This window comes from Notolepis coatsorum (assembly GCF_963971535.1).
Source record: "Notolepis coatsorum genome assembly, chromosome: 2".
In the NCBI taxonomy this organism is placed as follows: Eukaryota; Metazoa; Chordata; class Actinopteri; order Aulopiformes; family Paralepididae; genus Notolepis; species Notolepis coatsorum.
Window position 1 is genome coordinate 109,708,234 of NC_140166.1, and position 23,147 is coordinate 109,731,380.

Sequence of the window (23,147 nt, forward strand, 5' to 3'; positions counted from 1 at the left end):
AATCTCTCTCTCTCTCTAACCTACAGGTATCTCTCTCTCTAACCTCCAGGTATCTCTCTCTCACCTCCAGGTATCTCTCTCTCTAACCTCCAGATATCCCTTTCTCTCTCTCTCTAACCTCCATGTATCTTTCTCTCTCTCTAACCTCCAGGTATCTCTCACCTCCAGGTATCTGTCTCTCTCTAACCTCCAGGTATCTCTCTCACACCTCCAGGTATCTCTCTCTCTATCCTCCAGGTATCTATCTCTCTAACCTCCAGGTATCTCTCACCTCCAGGTATCTGTCTCTCTCTAACCTCCAGGTATCTCTCTCACACCTCCAGGTATCTCTCTCTCTATCCTCCAGGTATCTCTCTCTCTAACCTCCAGGTATCTCTCTCTCTCTAACCTACTATTAAACACTTTAAACATGTTTCTCAATTCACTTGATTTAAAATACAAATTTTGAGATAAAATAGCTGTTATTCTAAGCTTTAAGATTAACACATTCCCCGCCAATCACGTTGTACAGCGTTATTGCCGGCCATGCGTTGTCTGCCAAACCACGCTGTACAGTGATATTGAGATCAATATAAAACATTTTCGCCATGGCATTCATAATTCATATATACACCTCCGGCGCTGCAGCTGGACCCTACGGCAAAAAAAAAACGACGGCTCAATACCACCGCCTGGTGGATGGTCGGGCGAGTTACACTGGTAAACAGGATATTGCTGCTGTGCGTCCATTAAATTCATCCGGCCATCAGATATTGTTGCAAGGCTCCCGACAGACACAATAGTACACATCAATCGCTTTATAAACTTAATAATCTATATGATTTCGGCGTTTATTGCGACATACAAACCGGAAATGGACCGAGGCAATCGACCCTATACCTGGGATCTTTCACCGCCAGTCTCATTAACGCACGGTAAGAGGACACTAACGTTACTTTCAGCTTGATTGTTTATTCTTTTCACTGCAAACCGATCTGATCAATATATCACCCATACTACATAAAGCATTTACTGACGATCACGGAATTATAAACGACCCCCCACCCTTTCATCCATGCATGATGAATCATAACGTATAGGATCATATACAGTTGCATTTTTTTATATAGCGTGTATCGGGAATAAACGGCAGTTGATAATCTATATATGCGTTTATGCCTATAACTCATGTTCTATGAATTACTGCAGAAAATGATAAAAACATACTTATATTCTAGAAGGTATTTTTGGAAGAATCTATGAATGAAAAAGTATAACGTTCCTACATCCTGAACGATAGATAATCGATGTTGAATGGGCCATAGTAATGTCAATTTAGCAATACAATTTAAAAAGTTATAGCCCTGCAAAGAAGGTGAACATCTCCATAGGCTTAGAGTGGTGGCAGTGAGCCTACATTGATGGATATAACCGTGGCAGGGAATGTGTTAACACTTTGGCGACCGCTGGGATGCGTCTAATATAGTGCTTGAGGACTAGGGTTTGTCAACAGACCGGTGTCTTTTTGTATAGCTATATCTATACTTTATAGTATTGCTATCTGTCCATTCTCATAGTCAATTGAGTTCATAAACCGTCCCTTCAAAATGGCTTAAAAAATGCATCAATAGGTTGTCATTTTATAGCGCTGTGAATATAAGCTTTATCGCAGATTTTGTCTCATATTTTCTGGAAAGCTAGTTATGGAGCTAATAACTGCTAACGTTATATTCAACGGCATTTCCGTTTTATATATGCTAAAGAAATAACTCAAACTGCATATGATCCGGGCTGTCCCAGAGCATGTATGCATGAAAGGGGGGGGGGGGGGGCGGGGGTCGTTTAGTATAATTGATTACCAATAACAGTGTCCGTGTAACTAGCCACATTCACTGATCTGCTGCTTGCGTTTCTCAAGCAAGCTCCGATCCGGCTGTAATTTAGGTGAAAAAGGTCTTACCGTGCGTGAGCCTGTGGGATACCCCCCAGCATTTCCCCGTTATCGATCGGCATCTGGTAGATCGATATGTCCATTGGCTGATGATAAATCCCATTATTCCATGGTGAAATCTGCGATTCGAAACATGATCCACAGTACATTGTGCTGGTTCAGGATCCGGCTACAATGATACTCCATTGGAAGAAAAATATAAAAGTTTTACATTCGCTCACAGGGCATACTGCAGTGGAGCGATGGCGCCCCTAAGAGGATCTGGCCGGTATTGCATGTTCTCGATTCCACAGACGAGGGTAGATCTGCAGAGCCGGTCGGGGATCTTGACCCGGTTATTAACCCTTTATCTGCCGGAGATTATTCTCATCTTAATCCCTTCTCTGCCAGTACTGTAAGTCTATGGAGATGATCCCCTTCTTTGCAGGGCTATAACTTTTTAAATTGTATTGCTAAATTGACATTACTATGGCCCATTCAACATCAAATATCTATCGTTTAGGATGTAGCAACGTTCTACTTTTTCATTCACACATTCATACTAAAATATGGTCTAAAGTATAAATATGTTTTTATCGTTTTCTGCAGCATTCCATAGAACGTGAGTTATAGCCATAAATACATATATTAGATCATCAAATGTAGTTTGATACCGATTGACGTCAGATAAAAAATTTAAATTGTACAAGGTCCTAAACGTCATGACTCATCATCTGTAGTTGACCGGAGGGGGGGGGGGGGGGGGGGGGGGGGTCGTTTATAATCCAATGACCGACGTTAAATGAATCATGTAGTATGGGTGACATATTGATCATAGCAGTTTGTATCGAAAATGGTAAACAAAAAGGCTGAAACTCACCCCAGTCTCCTCGTAGCGTTGGGTGATGAGCGTGGAGCAAAAAGATTGCTATTATGGGACTAATCGACTAATAGGGGTCAGCCCTAGTATTTACCCTGTCTGTTTGTGTGTGTGTGTGTGTGTGTGTGTGTGTGTGTGTGTGTGTGTGTGTGTGTGTGTGTGTGTGTGTGTGTTGTGCATGTTGAAAGATTCACAGTATAGTTTCCAAATGTAAATATAAACTTTATATATTGTTAGTTTCAAGGGTGGGAAAAAGATGAGTAGAACACTGCTGTATGAGGTGGTTCACATCAGTCTAGGCCAGTGGTTCCCAAACTGTGGTGCGCGCACCCCTTGTGGTGCGCGAGCGCCCTCTAGGTGGTGCGTGACATGAAAAGGCTAATGGTGGTAAATAATTTTTTATTTCTTTATTTTGTACAATCAAATATCATAAAAATCTTAGTCAAACCTTTAGTATTATGGATATTAAACATGCTGGCAGAGTACATGCATCCATGTTGTCGTGAACATTTTAATTAAATAAAGAAATTCCCTATCCATAGTCGCCGTGGGAAGAGATAAAAAAAAAATCAGTGCACGGAGACCAGCAACAATTCTTTCTAACAGAAACCCATTGGGGGGTGCGTCAGCTAGGTCGAGAGGTGACAGGGGGTGCACGGCCAAAAAAGTTTGGGAACCGCTGGTCTAGACCCTTTAACCTCTTACCTCCCAGTGGCTGAAGACCAGTTGTGGGCTAGCCAATCCACTGGTCCTCTTGCGGATCTCGTCAGCGAATCCGAAGCTCTCGGCGACGGGAAGGACAGCCTTGATGATGAACATCTCTGTTCCCTCCTTCATCTCCTCATGAAGGACACGACCCTCTCTCTTCCCCAGCACGCCATACACACGACCTGAGAGAGAGAGAGGCAGGGTTTAAACACGCCATACACACGACCTGAGAGAGAGAGAGGCAGGGTTTAAACACGCCATACACACGACCTGAGAGAGAGAGAGGCAGGGTTTAAACACGCCATACACACAACCTGAGGAATGAGATAGAGAGAGAGAGGCAACACAACATACACACGACCTGAGAGAGAGAGAGGCAGGGTTTAAACACGCCATACACACGACCTGAGAGAGAGAGAGGCAGGGTTTAAACACGCCATACACACAACCTGAGGAATGAGATAGAGAGAGAGAGAGAGGGAGAGGGAGAGAGGGAGAGGGAGAGAGAGAGAGGCAACACAACATACACACAACCTGAGGAATGAGATAGAGAGAGAGAGAGGGAGAGAGGGAGAGAGAGAGAGGCAACACAACATACACACAACCTGAGAGAGAGAGAGAGAGAGAGAGAGAGAGAGAGAGAGAGAGAGAGAGAGAGAGAGAGAGAGAGAGAGAGAGAGAGAAAGAGAGAGTTTAAACACGCCATACACACAACCTGAGGAATGAGAGAGAGAGCGAGAGAAAGAGAGTGGCAGTGTTTAATTTATTTTGTCAATAAGAACGCACACACACACACACTATCACATATTGTTCAAGCCTACCCCACCACATTATCACATGTTGTTCTAACTCCACCACATTATCACATGTGGTTCTAACTCCATCACATTATCACATGCTGTTCTAGCCTGCATCACATTATCACATGTTGTTCTAGCCTACTCTATCACATTATCACATGTTGTTCTAGCCTACTCTATCACATTATCACATGAATGTTGGTGGTGGTCGGAGGGGCCGTAGGCGATGATTATTCGCCACGCTTCCGTGAGTCTGCCTCAGGGCAGCTCTGGCTGCAATTGTAGCTTACCACCACCAGTATGACTGTGTATGAACGAATAATGGACTCTGCGAAGCGCTCTGGGTGTCATGAAGAGCGCTATATAAATCCATGTCATTATTATTATTATTATTATTATTATTATTATTATTATTATTATTATTATTATTATTATTATTATTATTATTATTATTATTATTATTATTATTATTATTATTATTATTATTATGTTGTTCTAGCCTCCATCACATTATCACGTGTTGTTCTAGCCTACTCTATCACATTATCACATGTTGTTCTAGCCTACTCTATCACATTATCACATGTTGTTCTAGCCTCCATCACATTATCACATGTTGTTCTAGCCTCCATCACATTATCACATGTTGTTCTAGCCTCCATCACATTATCACATGTTGTTCTAGCCTACTCTATCACATTATCACATGTTGTTCTAGCCTACTCTATCACATTATCACATGTTGTTCTAGCCTCCATCACATTATCACATGTTGTTCTAGCCTACTCTATCACATTATCACATGTTGTTCTAGCCTACTCTATCACATTATCACATGGATGATAGAGTGGACCTAGAGGGAGGAGTCTATATGAACCATTCACACTATCTAATGATGGAACTATTGATCACACACACAAAATCTAATATGCCTAATGATCCATGCTATCTATAGCCCTGTAGCTAATTATGTTAGCCCCCTGAATGGGTAAACATTTACTCTCACAATACACAATCAATCTATCAAGATGTCAATGCAGACAGCGGGTATATCCCCCAACGGCCCACATTTTCAACCCACCTTTCCACCAAGCCCCTAATCTGAGCCATCGAGGACCAGTTCATGTTTTTAGTTTTATGATAATAGAGGCATGAGGCAAGATGACTCAGAACTTCACAGGCCTTCTTCTATTTAAAGGCAAACATATTTGTAAATGTTGGTAGAAATCAGACAAGTAACAAATAATTTCCTGTTTACCATGGATTCTTCCTAGATTTGATTGGATCTGGTGGTGTGGTTTAGCCTATTAATTATCTAAATGACACATTTAAAGATGTTAGTTTGGGGGGGCGACAGTGGCTCGGTAGGTAGAGCAGTTGTCTGGTTATCCGGAGGTTCCTGGTTCGATTCCCGCTCCTCCCAGGCAGCGTGTCCTTGAGCAAGACACTTAACCCCTAATTGCTCCCGATGAGCAGGTTGGCACCTTGCACGTGTGAATGTGTGAGTAAATGGGTAAAAATGCGAGGAACAAATTGTGAAGCGCTTTGGATAAAAGCACTATATAAATGCAGCCATTTACCATTTATGTTAGATGTTACTAGGGTTTCACAAACCAGAACTATTCCCTTTAACGTCCTGAGTGTCTGAAGATGCTGTCGATCCATTGAACCATATTAACCAAAAACGCTGCGTCACTATGGAGAAACGAGGTTTCCACCCGACAGCAGTGAGATCAGACGCGGAAGCGTCTCAGAGGAACACAGTCACACAAGCTGTCGGATGAATCAGCAACGCTTGTGATCCAGCTGAATAAGCACTTCTGTCTCTAACAAGCTTCTGCTGTCTGCTCCCTAACGAGCCTGGAGGTATTGTTTACCAACACGCTAAGCGCCATTTCGAGCCTCATTTTCATCTTAATGACTTTCAGAGGGCAGACGTTAAGCGGGTGTTAAGAAGCATTAGTCAAGCTAGAATGGCAAAGGTGCTCGTTCAGGGCTGCGATTTGTGCTGTTATTCTATAAATCATCCATCTCGACAGTTTACCAGGCCTGGTCGCGTCTATTCGAAAGGCAACCGGTCTATGCTTCCGCGTTCACATTTTGCGCTCTGATTGGCCACTGACGTTTCTGGTCGCGCCAATCGTGTGACGCAAGTTCTTTCGCCGGTTAAGCTTAGGCGACTCTTTCGAAGTTGGTTATGGTTAGAGTTTGTCTTTAGAGCAGGGCGATAGAACGCCAGCCCTGATTCCAAACTCTAACCTTAACCAAGTTCGAAAGAGTCGCCTGAGCTTAACCAGTGATAAGCTAGGCGTTAGGTAGTTTGCTGCTGGTCGAGGCGGAAATGGGCGTGTCACGCGATTGGGCGCACATGTCACATGACCAGAAACATCAGTGGCCAATCAGATCGCACCAGAAACGGCAGTGGCCAATCAGATTAGCAAAACGCGAACGCGGAAGCATAAATCCGTTAGGATAAGAATAGACGCGGCCTGGTCTTCTCTTAACAGGCGTAGGTGCAGCGAGAGAGACACAGGTGATTCGAATGAGATAGCCTCATGTAATTCAGAGCAGTACTGGATACTGGGTGCTATTTTTTGTATATGTATATGTTGTTAATGAATAAAACAGGATTAGGGGCGTAACAGTACACAGAAGCCACGGTTTTGGGGTACGTACCTCGGTTTGGGGTCACGGTTCGGTACAACAGGAAACAAGCAACACAAATCCCACATTTGTATAGGTTGTTTATTGTCATTTAGTAGTACAAGGTATACATAGTTCCACCTAGTGTCGTACAGTCCCCCCTGAGACTTATTCACTGTATGGCTCCCTATACCGAACCGTGAGGTCCATACCATAAAGTCCTGCAACGAATACACATACCGTTACACCCCTACACAGGATCAAAGCTGTCATATCCCAGCGATCCAATTTAGGTTGATTATAGTCATATGAACTTCCCCCCAGCTATACATGGGATATGATGATTAGAACTATGTGTTTACTGACCACTAATTACTATAAACTCATAACATAAATATGTACCGTGAACAACACACCGTACAAATGACTGTACACCCCATACCACTGTAGACTACACTGTGTAATATACAACTGTATACAATATATTTTTTCATGATGTTTTTTTTATTCGATAATAGTATATGATCAGTTTTCTGTATATAATTGTTTATATTAGTTACTAAGGTGTATCCTTCTTGTATTGTGTTGCTTCACTATTGCTCATTGGTGTGGTTTTATGCTGTGGTGTGTGGAGAGTAAGCATTCCATTGGACATATTAACACATTGGTTGCCAACAACGAGATTTCTCGTTATTGGCCGCCATGCGTTGGTTGCCAATAATGAGATTTCTCGTTATTTAATCGTTATTTCTTTTATTAGCGATATCCATTTATTTTTCATCCGTCCAGCCTGACGTTATCATTGGGAATGGCTCTGAGCTCGGATGGTAATGCACATCATTGGATTGGATTGAGTGAAAAAGTGCATCAGAGGAAAACTCTGGTCCAGGGTTTCCCCATCTCTGGCAAGCAGTGTTTGTTACCAGATTCACTGGCAAGGCTCGGAGCAGCTTTCGATTATGCATTTCGGACTATAACGTTGGATCAATAAACGCGATCAATATTTGGAATGGCGATCAGGAATTGGATTCATCTTTTTGCAGAACATCTGATCTGAGGTAAGGAATCTATGTTACCAGTTTTGGGTTAATCAGAGTTGTTTCTCACAGCGTTCACAACGTGTGTGTGTGTGGCGTTAGGCGCTGAGCGTGGCACGAATAAATAATCTTTCAGCCCGCTTTTGTATTGTGCATAAGAACACAAATACTCTCGATAATCTAGCGTTTATTTGAAAACTATTCATAAATCAGCCAGAAAATGACAACGTGTTTTGTGTATTCCAGTAAATGGCTATTTTCGCGGATTTCTCTGGAATTACTAGACATTTCTCCAAAACTATACTCGTATTCAAAACGGTATAAAACGGAAATGTACTGATGAAAAAACAATCCGTTTCGTACATGTTGACTGCAAGCAAGTCATTGATAAGCGACGGGTGTATTAGACACATAGCCATAATTTAAGATATAGTTTAATCGCTCGCAAATGTGCTCGTCCTCCCATTGATTAATGTGCTGGCATCCAAGCGATAAATCGTCATATCCGGCTGGCAACCAATGTGTTAAAGATGGCAAATATATAAAGCTTGAAATGCACTAACTCATAGAATGAATACATGAGTATTCTGTATAATATTGGAGTATTAATGTGCATGTAAACACTCTACTGTGTCTGGAGAATGTCCTTGATACCAATCATTTATTTTGTTTTAGATTATTTATCCAGGGTAGGTCTTTATTTACCCAGGGTAGGTCTTTATTTATCCAGGGTAGGTCTTTATTTATCCAGGGTTGTAAGATAATCGGGTCCTCAGCCAGTAATCACCTCGTCACCTGTGGTTCCGTGAAGTTTCTGCGTTGTGTTTATCTCTTACTCATCGTACTGACTTTATTTATTCAGGGTAGGTCTTTATTTACCCAGGATATGTCTTTAATTACCCAGGGGCAGTCTTTATTCAGCCAGGGTCGGTCTTTATTTACCAGGGTAGGTCTTTATTTAACCAGGATATGTCTTTAATTACCCAGGGTCAGTCTTTATTCACCAAGGGTCAGTCTTTATTTACCAGGGTAGGTCTTTATTTAACCAGGGTATGTCTTTAATTACCCATGGTCAGTCTGTATTCACCCAGGGTCGGTCTTTATTTACCAGGGTAGGTCTTTATTTATCCAGGATATGTCTTTAATTACGCAGGGTCAGTCTTTATTCACCCAGGGTCGTCTTTTATTTACCAGGGTAGGTCTTTATTTATCCAGGATTGGTCTTTATTTATCCAGTGTATGTCTTTATCTACCAAGGGTATGTCTTTATTTAGCAAGGATAGGTTTTTATCTATACAGGGTAGGTTTTATTTATCCAGGATATATCTTTATTTAACAAGGATAGGTCTTTATTTACCCATGATAGGTCTTTATTTACCCAGGGTATGTCTCTATTTACCCAGGGTATGTCTCTATTTACCCAGGGTATGTCTCTATTTACCAAGAGTAGGTCTTTATTCACCCAGGATAGGTCTTTATTTACCCAGGATAGGTCTTTATTTACCCAGGATAGGTCTGACCATTTTCAGTAATGGTAAAAGTTCGGGATCTTGATTTTTATATGATTTGGCAATGGTAAAAGAAGGTTGTCTTGATTTGTATATGACTTGGCAAGAATGACTTGTAACCCACATGTGAAAAAGCCTGGTAGGTACTTGAATGGCCTCGTCTTCTCTGGACAGGAGATGGCCAGAGGACTCGTGTGTCAAAATGTTTCTCGACTTTACGCATACGATCGTTTCATAGATGATAAAAACTGAAGAAAGGTATACTTATAGCATTCATACTTTGGGTATTGATAGAAATCTGTTTTAGCTTTTGATATACCACATCAAATGTTCAATATTTGTTTGATATCCTGACTTATTAATAAATCACAACTTTGGCATGGCAACTTCAGAACATATTTGTGTGTAAGAATGTTTTATAAATGAGGTCCCAGGAGAGACAGACACATACACACACACACGCACACGCATATGCATACACACACACACAGTACATACCCAGCACCTCTGCGGTGGCCATGATCTCACAGGTGTACATGGCAGCCATGAGTCTCTGGGGCTTGGCCTGGAAAGCATGGCGACATGCCTCCTTCATGGCAGCGATGAGCTGGCCTGACACTGCTGGCCCGACACCGGCCCTGTGCTTAGCCTGGCTCTGCTCTGCTGCTGAGCCCTCAGCCTGGGGAGACATTCCACTCGCTTCCCCGACTTCTCCTCTGGCCTTCTGCTCGGCTGCAGCATCATTATCTATTGAGGCATCATGGGAAACTGAGTCTTCCTCCACATATTCCTGAAGCTGTGGCTGAGGGGGGAGGGATTAAGAAGGTAAAGGTTCAGGGTAAAAACCAAAAAGACAACCAAAAGTTCATAAAATGTGCTTCATCATATTAAAAACAGAGTGAATGTGAGTGAAAATTATTATCCTAAAACAGAGACAGAATAATGCAGTGGACTTTATGCCCTCAATACACAGAGTCCTGTCTGGAGTCTCAATGTGTTGGAATTCAACCCATGACGCCATCCTGTCGGGAGAATATCCTCTGAAATTCAAATGGAGTCAACTCTGCCAGGCATCAGGCATGGAGAGGGGAAATTGCCATGGCAACCACCTTCTCGCCCCTTCACAATCGTCTCCCTGACCAACATCAAAGGATCTACACAAAAGCCATCTGCCCTGGCTGGCTCATCTAACAGCAGGAGGTGGAATGTCCAGCATTCACACGCATCCTGCCTTAACACACTTTGAGAGACATAGAGAGATGTTCAGCTCACAAAGCCGACAAAAATGTGGAATAATGACTTTAATGGAACATTTTAATGTGGACCAGTGGAGAACTATATAATATAATAACTAACAATTATGCATGTGCTTTGATGTCACATTTTATGTCACCACTCATAAAAAGACCAACTGTGTGAACCCCACCGTCATAGATAACTATCGCCCTGTCTCTCTTCTCTCTTTCCTCTCTAAATCACTTGAACCACTGATTATCTATTACATAATGACCGCTTGGACCCAAATCAGTCAGGCTTCAAGACTGGTCACTCCACAGAGACGGCCCTCATAGCAGTCACTTACATTTTCACTTAGCAAGAGCGAAAGGCCTCTCTTCTGTCCTGATTCTCCTGGACCTGTCAGCAGCCTTCGACACAGTCAACCATCAGATCCTCCTCACATCCCTTGCAAGAACGGGAGTTTTAGGTTCTCCGCTGGCATGGGTGTCCCCCTACCTCGACAACCGCTCCTATCAAGAATTATGGAGAGGCACCCTATCGGCCCGGACCCATGGCCCCTACAGACGGGTGTCCCCCAGGGCTCGATCCTTGGACCCCTCCTCTTCTCTCTCTACACCAAATCTCTGGGTAACATTATCACTTCTCATACCATGCTGATGATATTCAACTCTTCCTCTCATCTCCTCCCTCAGATAGCCAAGTCTCCGAACGGATCTTCGCCTGCCTGTCCAACATTTCCACCTGGTTGACGACCAACCACCTCAAACTGAACCTAAGCAAAATGTAACTACTTCACTTGCCTGCTGAATCCTCCCCACTGACCAATCTTTCAATCAAAGTGGAGAACATAGTTGTGGCTGTGTCCCCGACCGCCAATAATCTAGGTGTGGTTCTTGCCGACCGGCTGAACTTCTCCGCTCACAACGTTGCAACAACCAGAACATACAGATTATTTCTGAGCAACGTGATTGATTGCTTGATTGAACATTTTATTAACATATTGCAGAATGGGTAGAATACAGTACGGCTCAATACACACAATTGTTAAGGGAATGCAGACCAGAGAAAGACTTTCGTCTTGTTTACATCAGGGTCCCCATTTTCAATTCATAATGACATTTATGACATACACGACATACAGATATATCATGACATTTATGACATACATGACATACAGATATACAGTACTGTTACATTTATGACATACAAGATATACAAATATACAGTACTGTTTAACAGAGATCCTAAAAGAAAATATATACATTAGAAGGGGAAGAAACTGTACATTAGGAGGGGGTTGGGTGGGGAGGTGGTTTGAACATTTACGGGGGCCAGTTTCGAATTACAGCCTCCTGTAGGTGCTCTTTGAGGGAGGTTTTGAAGGAGGGTAGGGATTCACATTATTTTACGGCTGTGGGTAGGGCGTTCCACATTGTTGTGGCATAATTGCAAAACGTGTTTAGTCCCTTGTTTGATCCGAATCTGGGTTGAACATGATTTGTGGAACTCCCTCTGGTGTTGTGGTCGTGGAATTCACTGACCTTTGGGAAGTATTTCGACATGAACATGGGTACCTTAGTGATGTAGAACAGGCCCATTGCAAGCTGCTGTACTCTGTCGTCTACTCTAAGCCATCCTAGGTTGTCAAAATGGGCAGGGGTAAGGTGGGTTTTAGGAGTAAGGTCAAGCAGTAGTCTGACCAGTTTGTTTTTTGATGTTTGTAGTCTTTTTTTGAGAAGTGAGAATAATCTGCACTTTCCTGACAAAAGAAGCCACCCAACTCCTCCTGCAATCTACTGTCATGTCTTGCCTCGACTATTGCAATGCACTGCTAGCTGGTTTACTGATTTTACAAGGCGCTTCAACTCATACAGAACGTAGCGGGCCGTCTGATCTACCAAAGTCAGTCCACGCCACGCACTTCTCAGAGAGCTGCACCGGCTTCCCATTGAATAACATTTATTTGTAAGGCCCGACAACACACGTTAATGTCCCCATGGGCCGGACACGTCTTCTTTAACACATTCCCGGCCATCACGTATATATAAGTGATTGGGAGCCAGGGCTTGACGGCTTCACTCCCTCCTCTTGCAGAGACCAGTCGCATATTTCTTTCCTCTCCCCAGACCTCCAAGGTCGTTCCTTTCGCCGGCCCTAAACTGCCTCTCTGTCGGTGTGGATTCGACTTGACTCCCTACTCAAACTACAATGGATCAACTAGTAAGCTGGTCATTTGCAGTGATTGATCGAATTGTCTCTTCAAGGAAGCAGAGCGTAGCTGATCCGCTGTGTCCAGTCGGGACATTTCAAGCGGGCTTTGCGATTGACAGTTGGAATAAATGGGGCTCAATCTGCCTTTATTATCTTGAGATTGAGGATGTTGAGGATTTGTACATCGTCACATTTATGCTGATCGGTATGAGAGCGATCGCTATCTGGATCTGTACAAGAATAATCTGGAAAAAAGACGAACAAAAGGACGATAACCGTCTGGACCGCTGTCTGACAGCTGTGGCCAGACTGGAAGTCTCCCACATGGAACTTGTAAAAAGACTCGCTGTCCATTCATCTGACGAACAATTGAGAGGTCAAGTCATGCTGGGGGTCGCGCAGGACATTAAAAGCACGACAAATCGAATTTGAGTCAAATTGGTGCTTTCAGGAATCATTGTCTACCCTGATGCACCCCCCCCCCCCCCCCCCCACTCTCAAGTCTGCTGGAGCATGAGGAATGCACAAGGTCTGTGCACAAGGCCACGTCGGGGAGTCAGTCAAGATAAGAACAGGAGACACGGCGTTCCTTACCCAACACCTCACCTCCCCCACCAGAACTGGCTCGTGCACTCCCTCTGGACGGCTGCCAACGAGTACGTGCAGTGAGGGGAATGGCTCGCTCCTACCTCTGGTCAATGGTCTCTAACTACACACCCTCAAGTCCCTTATGCTCTGCATCTTCCAGCTGCCTGAGACCAAGTCCTCTTTGAGCTCCTGGGGGGTAATTGAAACATATGAAATGTACAAATATGTCCTGGCTCTACGGTGGTGGAACGAACTTCCCATCACAGTCAGGAAAGCTGAACCCACCTAATCTTTCGCCATCGACTAGAAACATTTTCAATGAATATCTGAATAAAAATTTTATAAATAGAAATGTACTTTCTTACTGTCTTCTACTATTATGCTACTTGTCTATACTACTATCTACTATGTACTATGCTATTATGCCTGTACTACTACATACTTTGCTAATATGTCTATACTACTATGCACTCAACTTCGGCATTGGTAGACAAACAATACCACTTACCATTAGCCACCACAGGTGTAGCCCTCCTGCTGACTTGTTGTACACAATTTGTAAGTCTAAATTGACTAAATCTAAATGTAAATTCTTGTACTAATGTATTATTCTGTGTAAGACAGATGCTAATTGTCTTACACTAACTGTCTTATTGCTAACTGGTTGAAGAAACATGGCTTGGATTCAAAACCAAATTCACAACAATACTTAACAAAATGGCACCCCTAAGAACCACCAGGGTTAAAAATCACGCTGAGCCATGGATGCACACTGAAATACTGACCGCTATGAAAACCAGAGACAAAAAAATGCATAAAAGTCAGACAAAGCTTACCAAAAGCTCAAACAGTGAACTCCAAGCCCACGTGGTTGAACAAAAAATTCAAAGAAACAGACTGAGAAATGACGTAAACACCATGATCAAATTTCATCAATGATAAAACTGAGGAAAACAAAAACAAATCCTGCGGACTTTGGAAATTATTCAACAACCAACTAGGCTGCAGCAAAAAACTAAAAACCAGATTTATAAACATAAACATAAAGACAGAAAACACGCTCATCACAGACAAACTGGATGTGGCCAATTACTTAAACATTTTCTTTACAAACATAGCCACAACACTGGTTAGTAAACTACCCTCCCACTCAGGGCATTATGGGGTAGAACACGACAAAACCTAGGGGTCCGCAAAGACGACTTCAAACTGGAAATGGTAACAACAGATGAGGTACTCAAAAAACTGAGCGCCCTCCAACCTAACAAGGCCATTGGCCATGACAACATCCCCTCCAAATTCCTCAGAGACTCGGCAGCCGCCATCACCCCAGTCATCACACACATAATAAACCTCTCCATAAAACAGGGATACGTCCCCAAGGACTTAAAAATTGCGAGAGTGACCCCCCTGCACAAAAAGGGCAGCAAATTAGACCCAAGCAACTACCGCCCTGTTTATATTTTTACCTCCATCTCGAAAGTCATGGAAAAAATTGTCTACGAACAGGTTGAAAAGTACCTAGCGGAAAAAAATCGCATCTACAAATTCCAATCTGGCTTCAGAACATCCCACTCCACTGACACATGCCTTCTCTACTTGAACGACCACATCAAACAAGAGGTGGACGCGGGCAAATACTGCGGCATGGTCATGCTGGACCTACAAAAGGCCTTCGACACTGTCAATCACTCCATTCTGATTGACAATTGGTTTTGATAGTCTATCAGTGAGCTGGATGCAATCCTATCTTGAGGGGAGAGAACAGATGGTGGAGGTAAACGGTACTCTATCTCCCCCCTGACAGTGAGCTGTGGTGTTCCACAAGGAAGCATACTAGGACCGCTACTGTTCCTAATTTATGCAAATTACATGTTGTCAGCTTGTGACTGCAACTGGTTCTTGTTCGCGGACGACTCAGCCCTGCTGGTCTCTGACAAGAACAAGTTACAGGTTGAAAAAACCCTCAGCTGGGGACGCAGTGGGCAAGGCGCTCGCCACTAACGCAGGATATGCTGGGTTCGAGCCCAGCTCTCTGCGTTGCTTCCGGCTTGGCTGGTCGTTCATACTAATACAATTGGCAGTATTAGGGGGTGGGAAAGCCGGTGGGTGGGGATCGGACGTTGTGGACAGCGACTCCTACAGGTCGGTTGGTGCGCCTGTACAACAGAATCAGGAAGCAACGGGGGCAGCGTGAGCCTCCCACGCGTTACTCCTCGCCGCTGAGAGATCGCGCTGTACAGGTGAAAAGATGCGACAGCTGCCTCCTCGTGTACCGGAGGGGACACGTGATGCAAGGCTTGGTCCACATTGCAGCTGACCAGTGGGAGGCATGGTCTAACAACGTTTGAGACAGGGGAGGGTAGAATTGGATAATACGAAATTGGGATGGGAGAAAAATAGAAAATGGGGAGAAAAAGTAGATACAAAAAAAAAAGAAAAAACCCTCAGCTCAGAACTCGGCAGAATCTGCACCTGGCTCGCTGATAACAAACTATCACTACACCTGGGTAAAACAGAGTCCATTCTCTTCGGATCAAATAACAAACTCAGCAAGACCGACGGCTTCTCAGTTACAGTGGGTGACAATATTGTCACAAGGAAAGATGAAATTACATACCTAGGTTCCATCCTAGAGGCAAATCTTTCCTGTGACAAAATGGCATCCAATGTAATCAAATAAGTCAACCAACGAACTAGATTCTTGTACCGGATCTCCTCTCTGGTAAACAAGAATACCCTGAAGACTCTGGCAGGAGAACTCATTCAAGGGTACTACGACTATGCTTGCACCTCATGGTACCAAAGCACCTCAAAGGCGCTAAAAACAAGATTACAAACATCACAAAACAAACTGGTCAGACTACTACTTTACCTTACTCCCACCTCACCCCTGCCCACTTTGACAACCCTGGATGGCGTAGACGACAGAGTACAGCAACTTGCAATGGGCCTGGTCTACAAGATACACTACACGACTAAGGTACCCATGTACAATACATGTCAAAATACTTCCCAAAGGTCAGTGAATACCACGACCACAACACCAGAGGGAGCTCCACAAATCATGTTAAACCCAGATTTGGCTCAAACAAGGGACTAAACACGTTTCGCAATTATGCCACATCAATGTGGAACGCCCTACCCGACGCTTTAAGGAATGTGAATCACTATCCACTTTCAAAACCACTCTCAAAGAGCACCTACGGGAGACTGCAATTCGAAACTGGCCCCTGTAAATGTCCTAACCCAAACCTCTCCAATATACAGTAAATGTCCTAACCCAATAATACACGAGACCCTCTTCTTGGGACCAAGTAAGGTTTTCGTCGATTTTCCAATGTACAGTTTCCCCCACCCAACGCCGCCTACCCAACCCCCCACCAAACCACCTCCAATGTACAGGTTCTCCTCCCCCACCCCACCTACCCAACCCCCCCCCCCCCCCCCCACCCACAGTTTCTACGTCAAATGTTTAAACTCTTTTTTAGACGTTTTTTGTATCACAAACAGTACTGTATTTGCAAATCTGGTATGTCATAAATGTATAGATGTAGCAGTACTGTCTATCTGTATGTCATATATGTCATTTCATTTCATGAATTGAAAATGGGGGACCCTGATGTAAACAAGACGAAAGTCTTTCTCTGGTCTGCATTCCCTTAACAATTGTGTGTATTGAGCTGTACTGTATTGTACCCATTCTGCAATCTGTTAATAACATTTTCAATCAATCAATCAATCAATCAATCAATCAATCAATAATTAACTTTCCCTAGGCTTCCAAATCCAATGACTAGCATCCATGAATGCAACATGCTGTGATGGACATGGTGTGATGTGTTGTAGATGTGTAGCTCAACTGTACACACGTTCAAGGACATTATTATGTTACAGGAAAGAGACAGAACTTTAAGGAGCCTTTGTTCCACCTGGGGGCAATGATTGGCAGGCCTAGGCATGCCTCCTAGACACCCTGCTTACAGACACAGAGAGACACAGACAGACATACAGAGACACACAGAAACATACACAGACATACTGAGACAGACAGAGAAACACAACAGAGCCAGACAGACACCCATACACAAACAGCCAGAGACACACAGACAAGACATACAGAGCCACACATACAGAGACATACTGAGACAGACAGAGAAACACAGACAGACACACACAAATAGACAGACAGAGACACACAGAGACAGAGACAGACACACACACACACACACACACACACACACACACACACACACACACACACACACACACACACACACACACACACACACACACACACACACACACACACACACACACACACACACACACACACACACACACACACACACACACACACACACACACACACACACACACACACACACACACACACACACACACACACACACACACACACACACACACAGAGACAGAGACACACAGAGTACAACTCCTACCAGTAAGGATGTCTTCATGTCCCACCTCTCCACAGAGAAGCAGACACCCATCAGAGGTTCTTCACACATGGGTCCTGACAGCGTGGCGAGCTGGAAGCCACTGATGATGCTGTTGTCAAAGAGTCTGAGAGCCGTAGCCCCTCCCCTCTCCCCCGTCTCCACACACTGCCACACAGAGGGCCGCTGGTAGCCCTCCACACTGTTCAGCAGGAGGTTGGGTCCATACCTGAACACCAGAGGAGGCATGGTGGGTAGGGGGATTAGGATTAGGCAGTTTTATAGTATACTGTATTACACTTACATAAATTCTCAATTCTAGATTAAAATGTATTGTCATTATACTACACATGTACAGTACAATGGAAATAGATTTGGCATCCAACCAGAGTGCAAATGTAACAGTAAAGTGCAATAGTAATATACAATGTACATGGGATTCAACTGGGTGTCAAATATATAAATGAGTACTACTGAGTGAGTATAGTGCTAATCAGATGTATGTACAGAGTTGTAGTATTAATATGTACAGTGATACAGGCATAAAGACATTATGGTAGTAAGTCATACTGGCCAGCAGTAGTGAGAGTAGGTAAGGGATATGTACAGACATATAGTATCTACTAGGGCTGTCCCTGACTAAGGATTTGGATGGTCGACTATGATTGGCCAAAATTTGCCGTTAGTCGACTATTGGTATTTTTTTTTTATTATTTTTTTTTATCGTTCCATTTGGGCTGTGGGGGGTGCTTAATGTCTGAAGGAGTCGACTGAAGGCTTCTTGTCCTCTGCAAAAGCATGCAATTGGTCCACTGAGGGATACATCTTGATATTTGTCTAGTCTAGTGTGTTCATTAGATGGGTGAAATGCTCTTTCAGTGCCTCTGTGCCTGTTTCCGTAGGCAGTTAGCCTCTGGTATGCGTGCCATTAGTGTTAGCCACACTTCTATGCCTCTTTTCTTTTGGAAAGAATGATAAAAAATAGAAATAAAAATAAAATATTATAATTCTTTTTGTTGTATTCGACTAAGAGGTTGGCTAGTCGACTACGGCTCCTTTCGACCGATTAGTCGACTAATCGACTAATAGGGGTCAGCCCTAGTATCTACAGATAAAAAGGATTATATACAGGTATATGTACCAGATAGATGTGGATATATATATATATATATATATATATATATATACAGTACACGGTACAAATTCATATATATACAGTATATACATCATTAAACAAAACATATATAAGATGCATTTGTTGCATCTTATTTATATTTATCTATATTTACATTTAACATTTTTTATTATTATTATATATCTTTTTTTATTTAATTAAAGTTGAATTTACTGTAATTCATTTTAGTTGAATTTATTTTAATAAAAATAAATACTTTTTGAAAGTGCAATATATATGCAAATAAAAACTATAGTATCAGTTCAAAACATTATGTTTATGGGTGAAAAACAGAATCATTTTGATTATACATTTTCCAGATCACAGTCGGATTTCCAAACTCATGAACATTATCATCCTATTCCCTCCCAGACCTGCGTGGTCCGAAGGCCCAGATACGCTCCACGGCATTCCTCCACTTCCTCCCCTGCAGAAGGCTCTCCAGCTGGGCCTTGAGTCCAGCGATGGCCTCCAGGGTCTTGGGGCTGACCTCCAGACTCCTCCCCTCCCTCAGAGAAAGGTTCACCTGCTCCAGGGTCCGAACCAGCTCCGCGCTGCCCTCCAACAGATGGGTCACCTCTGGGAAGGACAATAAACAATGCACTGGCATTAGAACTGGAGTTGGTCCCGGGCACTGGACTGACCTAAATAGTTAGGATGGGTTCAATGCACGGGATAAATACCTGGTATAATGTAAAAAGGTACTGGGCACAAGTAGCAGCCACAAGAGCTCACATCCTACCGGCTGCTAAAGCATGAGTAACACGTGCATTATTGTTCCGTCTACAGTATATGAAAATTGACTGCTGCTACATTGAGCAGTATACTAGTATTCACTGCGTTCTCGATTGCTGTCTTTTAACCCCTCTCCCAAATTCCAGCAGTTAACCACAGGTGTCTGACATTAGTAATTAGAGATAGGGATATAAGTGCACGCTGAATTAGCGGCGTCTGCTCAGCGTCAAGTGAAGACAGGCGAACAAAGACAAAGGGAGTTTTCCTGCAGAGTTCTCTGAGGAAGGACAACTTGGCATGAGGATCACCCTACAGACCGCTAAGTAGATCCTACTGTAACTTATTAACCTGAGAGATCACTCTACAGACAGCTAAGTAGATCCTAACTTATAAACCTGAGAGATCACCCTACAGGCGGCTAAGTAGATCCTAACTTATAAACCTGAGAGATCACCCTACAGGCGGCTAAGTAGATCCTAACTTATCAACCTGAGAGATCACCCTACAGGCGGCTAAGTAGATCCTAACTTATCAACCTGAGAGATCACCCTACAGGCGGCTAAGTAGATCCTAACTTATAAACCTGAGATATCACCCTACAGACAGCTAAGTAGATCCTAACTTATCAACCTGAGAGATCACCCTACAGGCGGCTAAGTAGTATCCTTAGTTATTATTACATTTCTTACTTTTGGCTGTACTTTTTCTTCCTCCCCTCTTCATCTTCACCAACCTTACCTTACTAGTTACATCCCCTACCATGTGCTTCCTACCTATCCCTACTTCAATATCACCCTTCAGGTCATCTTCAGGCCATCCACACCAGTTTGGAAGCAACCCTGCCAACCTATGCTACCCGTCCACGGCCACGATTACACCTGTCACCATATGCAGGGGCTTATGGATCTGCCAATAATCCATCAAGAGTCTTGGCTCTCACAGGTCAGATGAGCTCAGTGGTACACTAGTTGAAGAAATATGGCCTTGATTCCAAACCAAATTCTCAACAATACTAAACAACATGGCCCCCCCTAAGAACCACCAACGTTAAAAATCGCGCTGAGCCATGGATGCACTCAGACAAAAAATGCTCTGAACTTCCTAAAAGTCAGTCAAAGCTTGCCAAAAGCTCAAACAGTTATCTCCAAGCCCACATGGTTGAACTCAAACAACAAAGAAACAGACTAAGAAACAATGTAAACACCATGATTAAATCTACAAAAAAATATGACATCAATGACAAAACTGAGGAAAACTAAAACAAACCCTGTGAACTTTGGAAATTACTCAACAACCAACTACTGTAGGCTGCAGTAAAAAACTAAAAACCAGATTTACAAACATAAACATAAAGACAGAAAACACTCTCATCACAGACAAGCTGGATGTGGCCAATTACTTAAACATTTTCTTTACAAACATAGCCACAACACTGGTTAATAAACTACCCTCCCATTCAGGGCATTTAGGGTTAGAACACATCCTAGCCTTCTACAAAAACCTAGGGGTCCACAAAGACGACTTCAAACTTTAAATGGTAACAACAGTTAGCGCCCTCCACCTAACAAGGCCACTGGCCATGACAATATCCCCTCCAAATTCCTCAGAAACTCAGCACCCGCCATCACCTCAGTCATCACCCACATAATACACCTCTCCATAAAATAGGGATACATCCCCTAATACTTCAAAATTGCGAGAGTGACCCCCCTGCACAAAAAAGGCAGCAAATTAGACCCAGGCAACTACCGACCTGTTTCTATTCTTACCTCCATCTCGAAAGTCATGGAAAAAATTTTCTACGAACAGGTCGAAAAGTACCCCGCGGAGAAAAAGCTAATCTACAAATTCCAATCTGGCTTCAGAACATCCCACTCCACTGACACATGCCTTCTCTATTTGAACGACCACATCAAACAAGAGGTGGACACAGGCAAATACTGCGGCATGGTCATGCTGGACCTCCAAAAGGCTTTCGACACTGTCAATCACTCCATTCTGATTGACAAGCTAAAAGCAATTGGTTTTGATAGTTTATCAGTGAGCTGGATGCAATCCTACCTGGAGGGGAGAGAACAGATGGTGGAGGTAAACGGTACACTAGCCCCCCCCCCCCCCCCCCTCCCAGTGAGCTGTGGTGTTCCACAAGGAAGCATACTAGGACTATTACCGCCCCTTTTCCAAGATGGCAGCTCCATGTGTTTAAGCTGTGAGTTTGTGAGATTTTATGTATTTTAAATGTGTTTTTTATGGCTTTTTTATGGCATTTTTTTTTACTACACCTGCTTGATATTGCCTTCATTCAGTTACTGGCTGGACATAGTCTGAAAATCTGCTCTACAAACTGTAGCCTCCATCTGCCCTGATTTGTGGGCTAAAGCCTACTAGCCTTCCTGCTAGCCTCCACCAGCCCTACAGCAGCTGCTTGGATTACCTGCTTTCTGTGAGCTGAGGCCATCTTACTGCTGCAGTGTGGCTCATCTATAGCCTAGATCTGAAGCAGGGGCCTGACTTACTTTGGCCTGACTTAGGCCTCCTGCTACACCTGGGCCTCCAGCTCTACTGGGCCACTAGCTGCACCTGGGCCTCCAGCTATACTGGGCCTCCAGCTCTACTGGGCCTCCAGCCTGCTCTACTGGGCCTCCAGCTCTACTGGGCCTCCAGCCTGCTCTACCTGGGCCTCCAGCTCTACTGGGCGGCCTCCAGCTCTACTGGGCCTCCAGCCTGCTCTACCTGGGCCTCCAGCTCTACTGGGCCTCCAGCTCTACTGGGCCTCCAGCCTGCTCTACCTGGGCCTCCAGCTCTACTGGGCCTCCAGCCTGCTCTACCTGGGCCTCCAGCTCTACTGGGCCTCCAGCCTGCTCTACCTGGGCCTCCAGCTCTACTGGGCCTCCAGCCTGCTCTACCTGGGCCTCCAGCTCTACTGGGCCTCCAGCCTGCTCTACCTGGGCCTCCAGCTCTACTGGGCCTCCAGCTCTACTGGGCCTCCAGCCTGCTCTACCTGGGCCTCCAGCTCTACTGGGCCTCCAGCCTGCTCTACCTGGGCCTCCAGCTCTACTGGGCCTCCAGCTCTACTGGGCCTCCAGCCTGCTCTACCTGGGCCTCCAGCTCTACTGGGCCTCCAGCCTGCTCTACCTGGGCCTCCAGCCTGCTCTACCTGGGCCTCCAGCTCTACTGGGCCTCCAGCCTGCTCTACCTGGGCCTCCAGCTCTACCTGGGCCTCCAGCTCTACTGGGCCTCCAGCCTGCTCTACCTGGG

The 23,147-nt window shown here is 44.1% G+C and overlaps 1 protein-coding gene across 1 annotated transcript in view; it reads right to left on the minus strand.

Moving 5' to 3' along the window:
- Positions 1–23,147, minus strand: part of efl1 (elongation factor like GTPase 1) — a 438,901-nt gene that overhangs the window by 54,903 nt on the left and 360,851 nt on the right. Inside the window, exons 21-24 of the mRNA XM_084308272.1 lie at positions 19,529–19,733; positions 17,984–18,209; positions 9,984–10,287; positions 3,495–3,679 (exon numbers count right to left, since the gene is read on the minus strand). Of these exons, the coding sequence (XP_084164398.1) occupies positions 3,495–3,679; positions 9,984–10,287; positions 17,984–18,209; positions 19,529–19,733 (920 nt within the window). The remainder of the gene's footprint in view (positions 1–3,494; positions 3,680–9,983; positions 10,288–17,983; positions 18,210–19,528; positions 19,734–23,147) is intronic.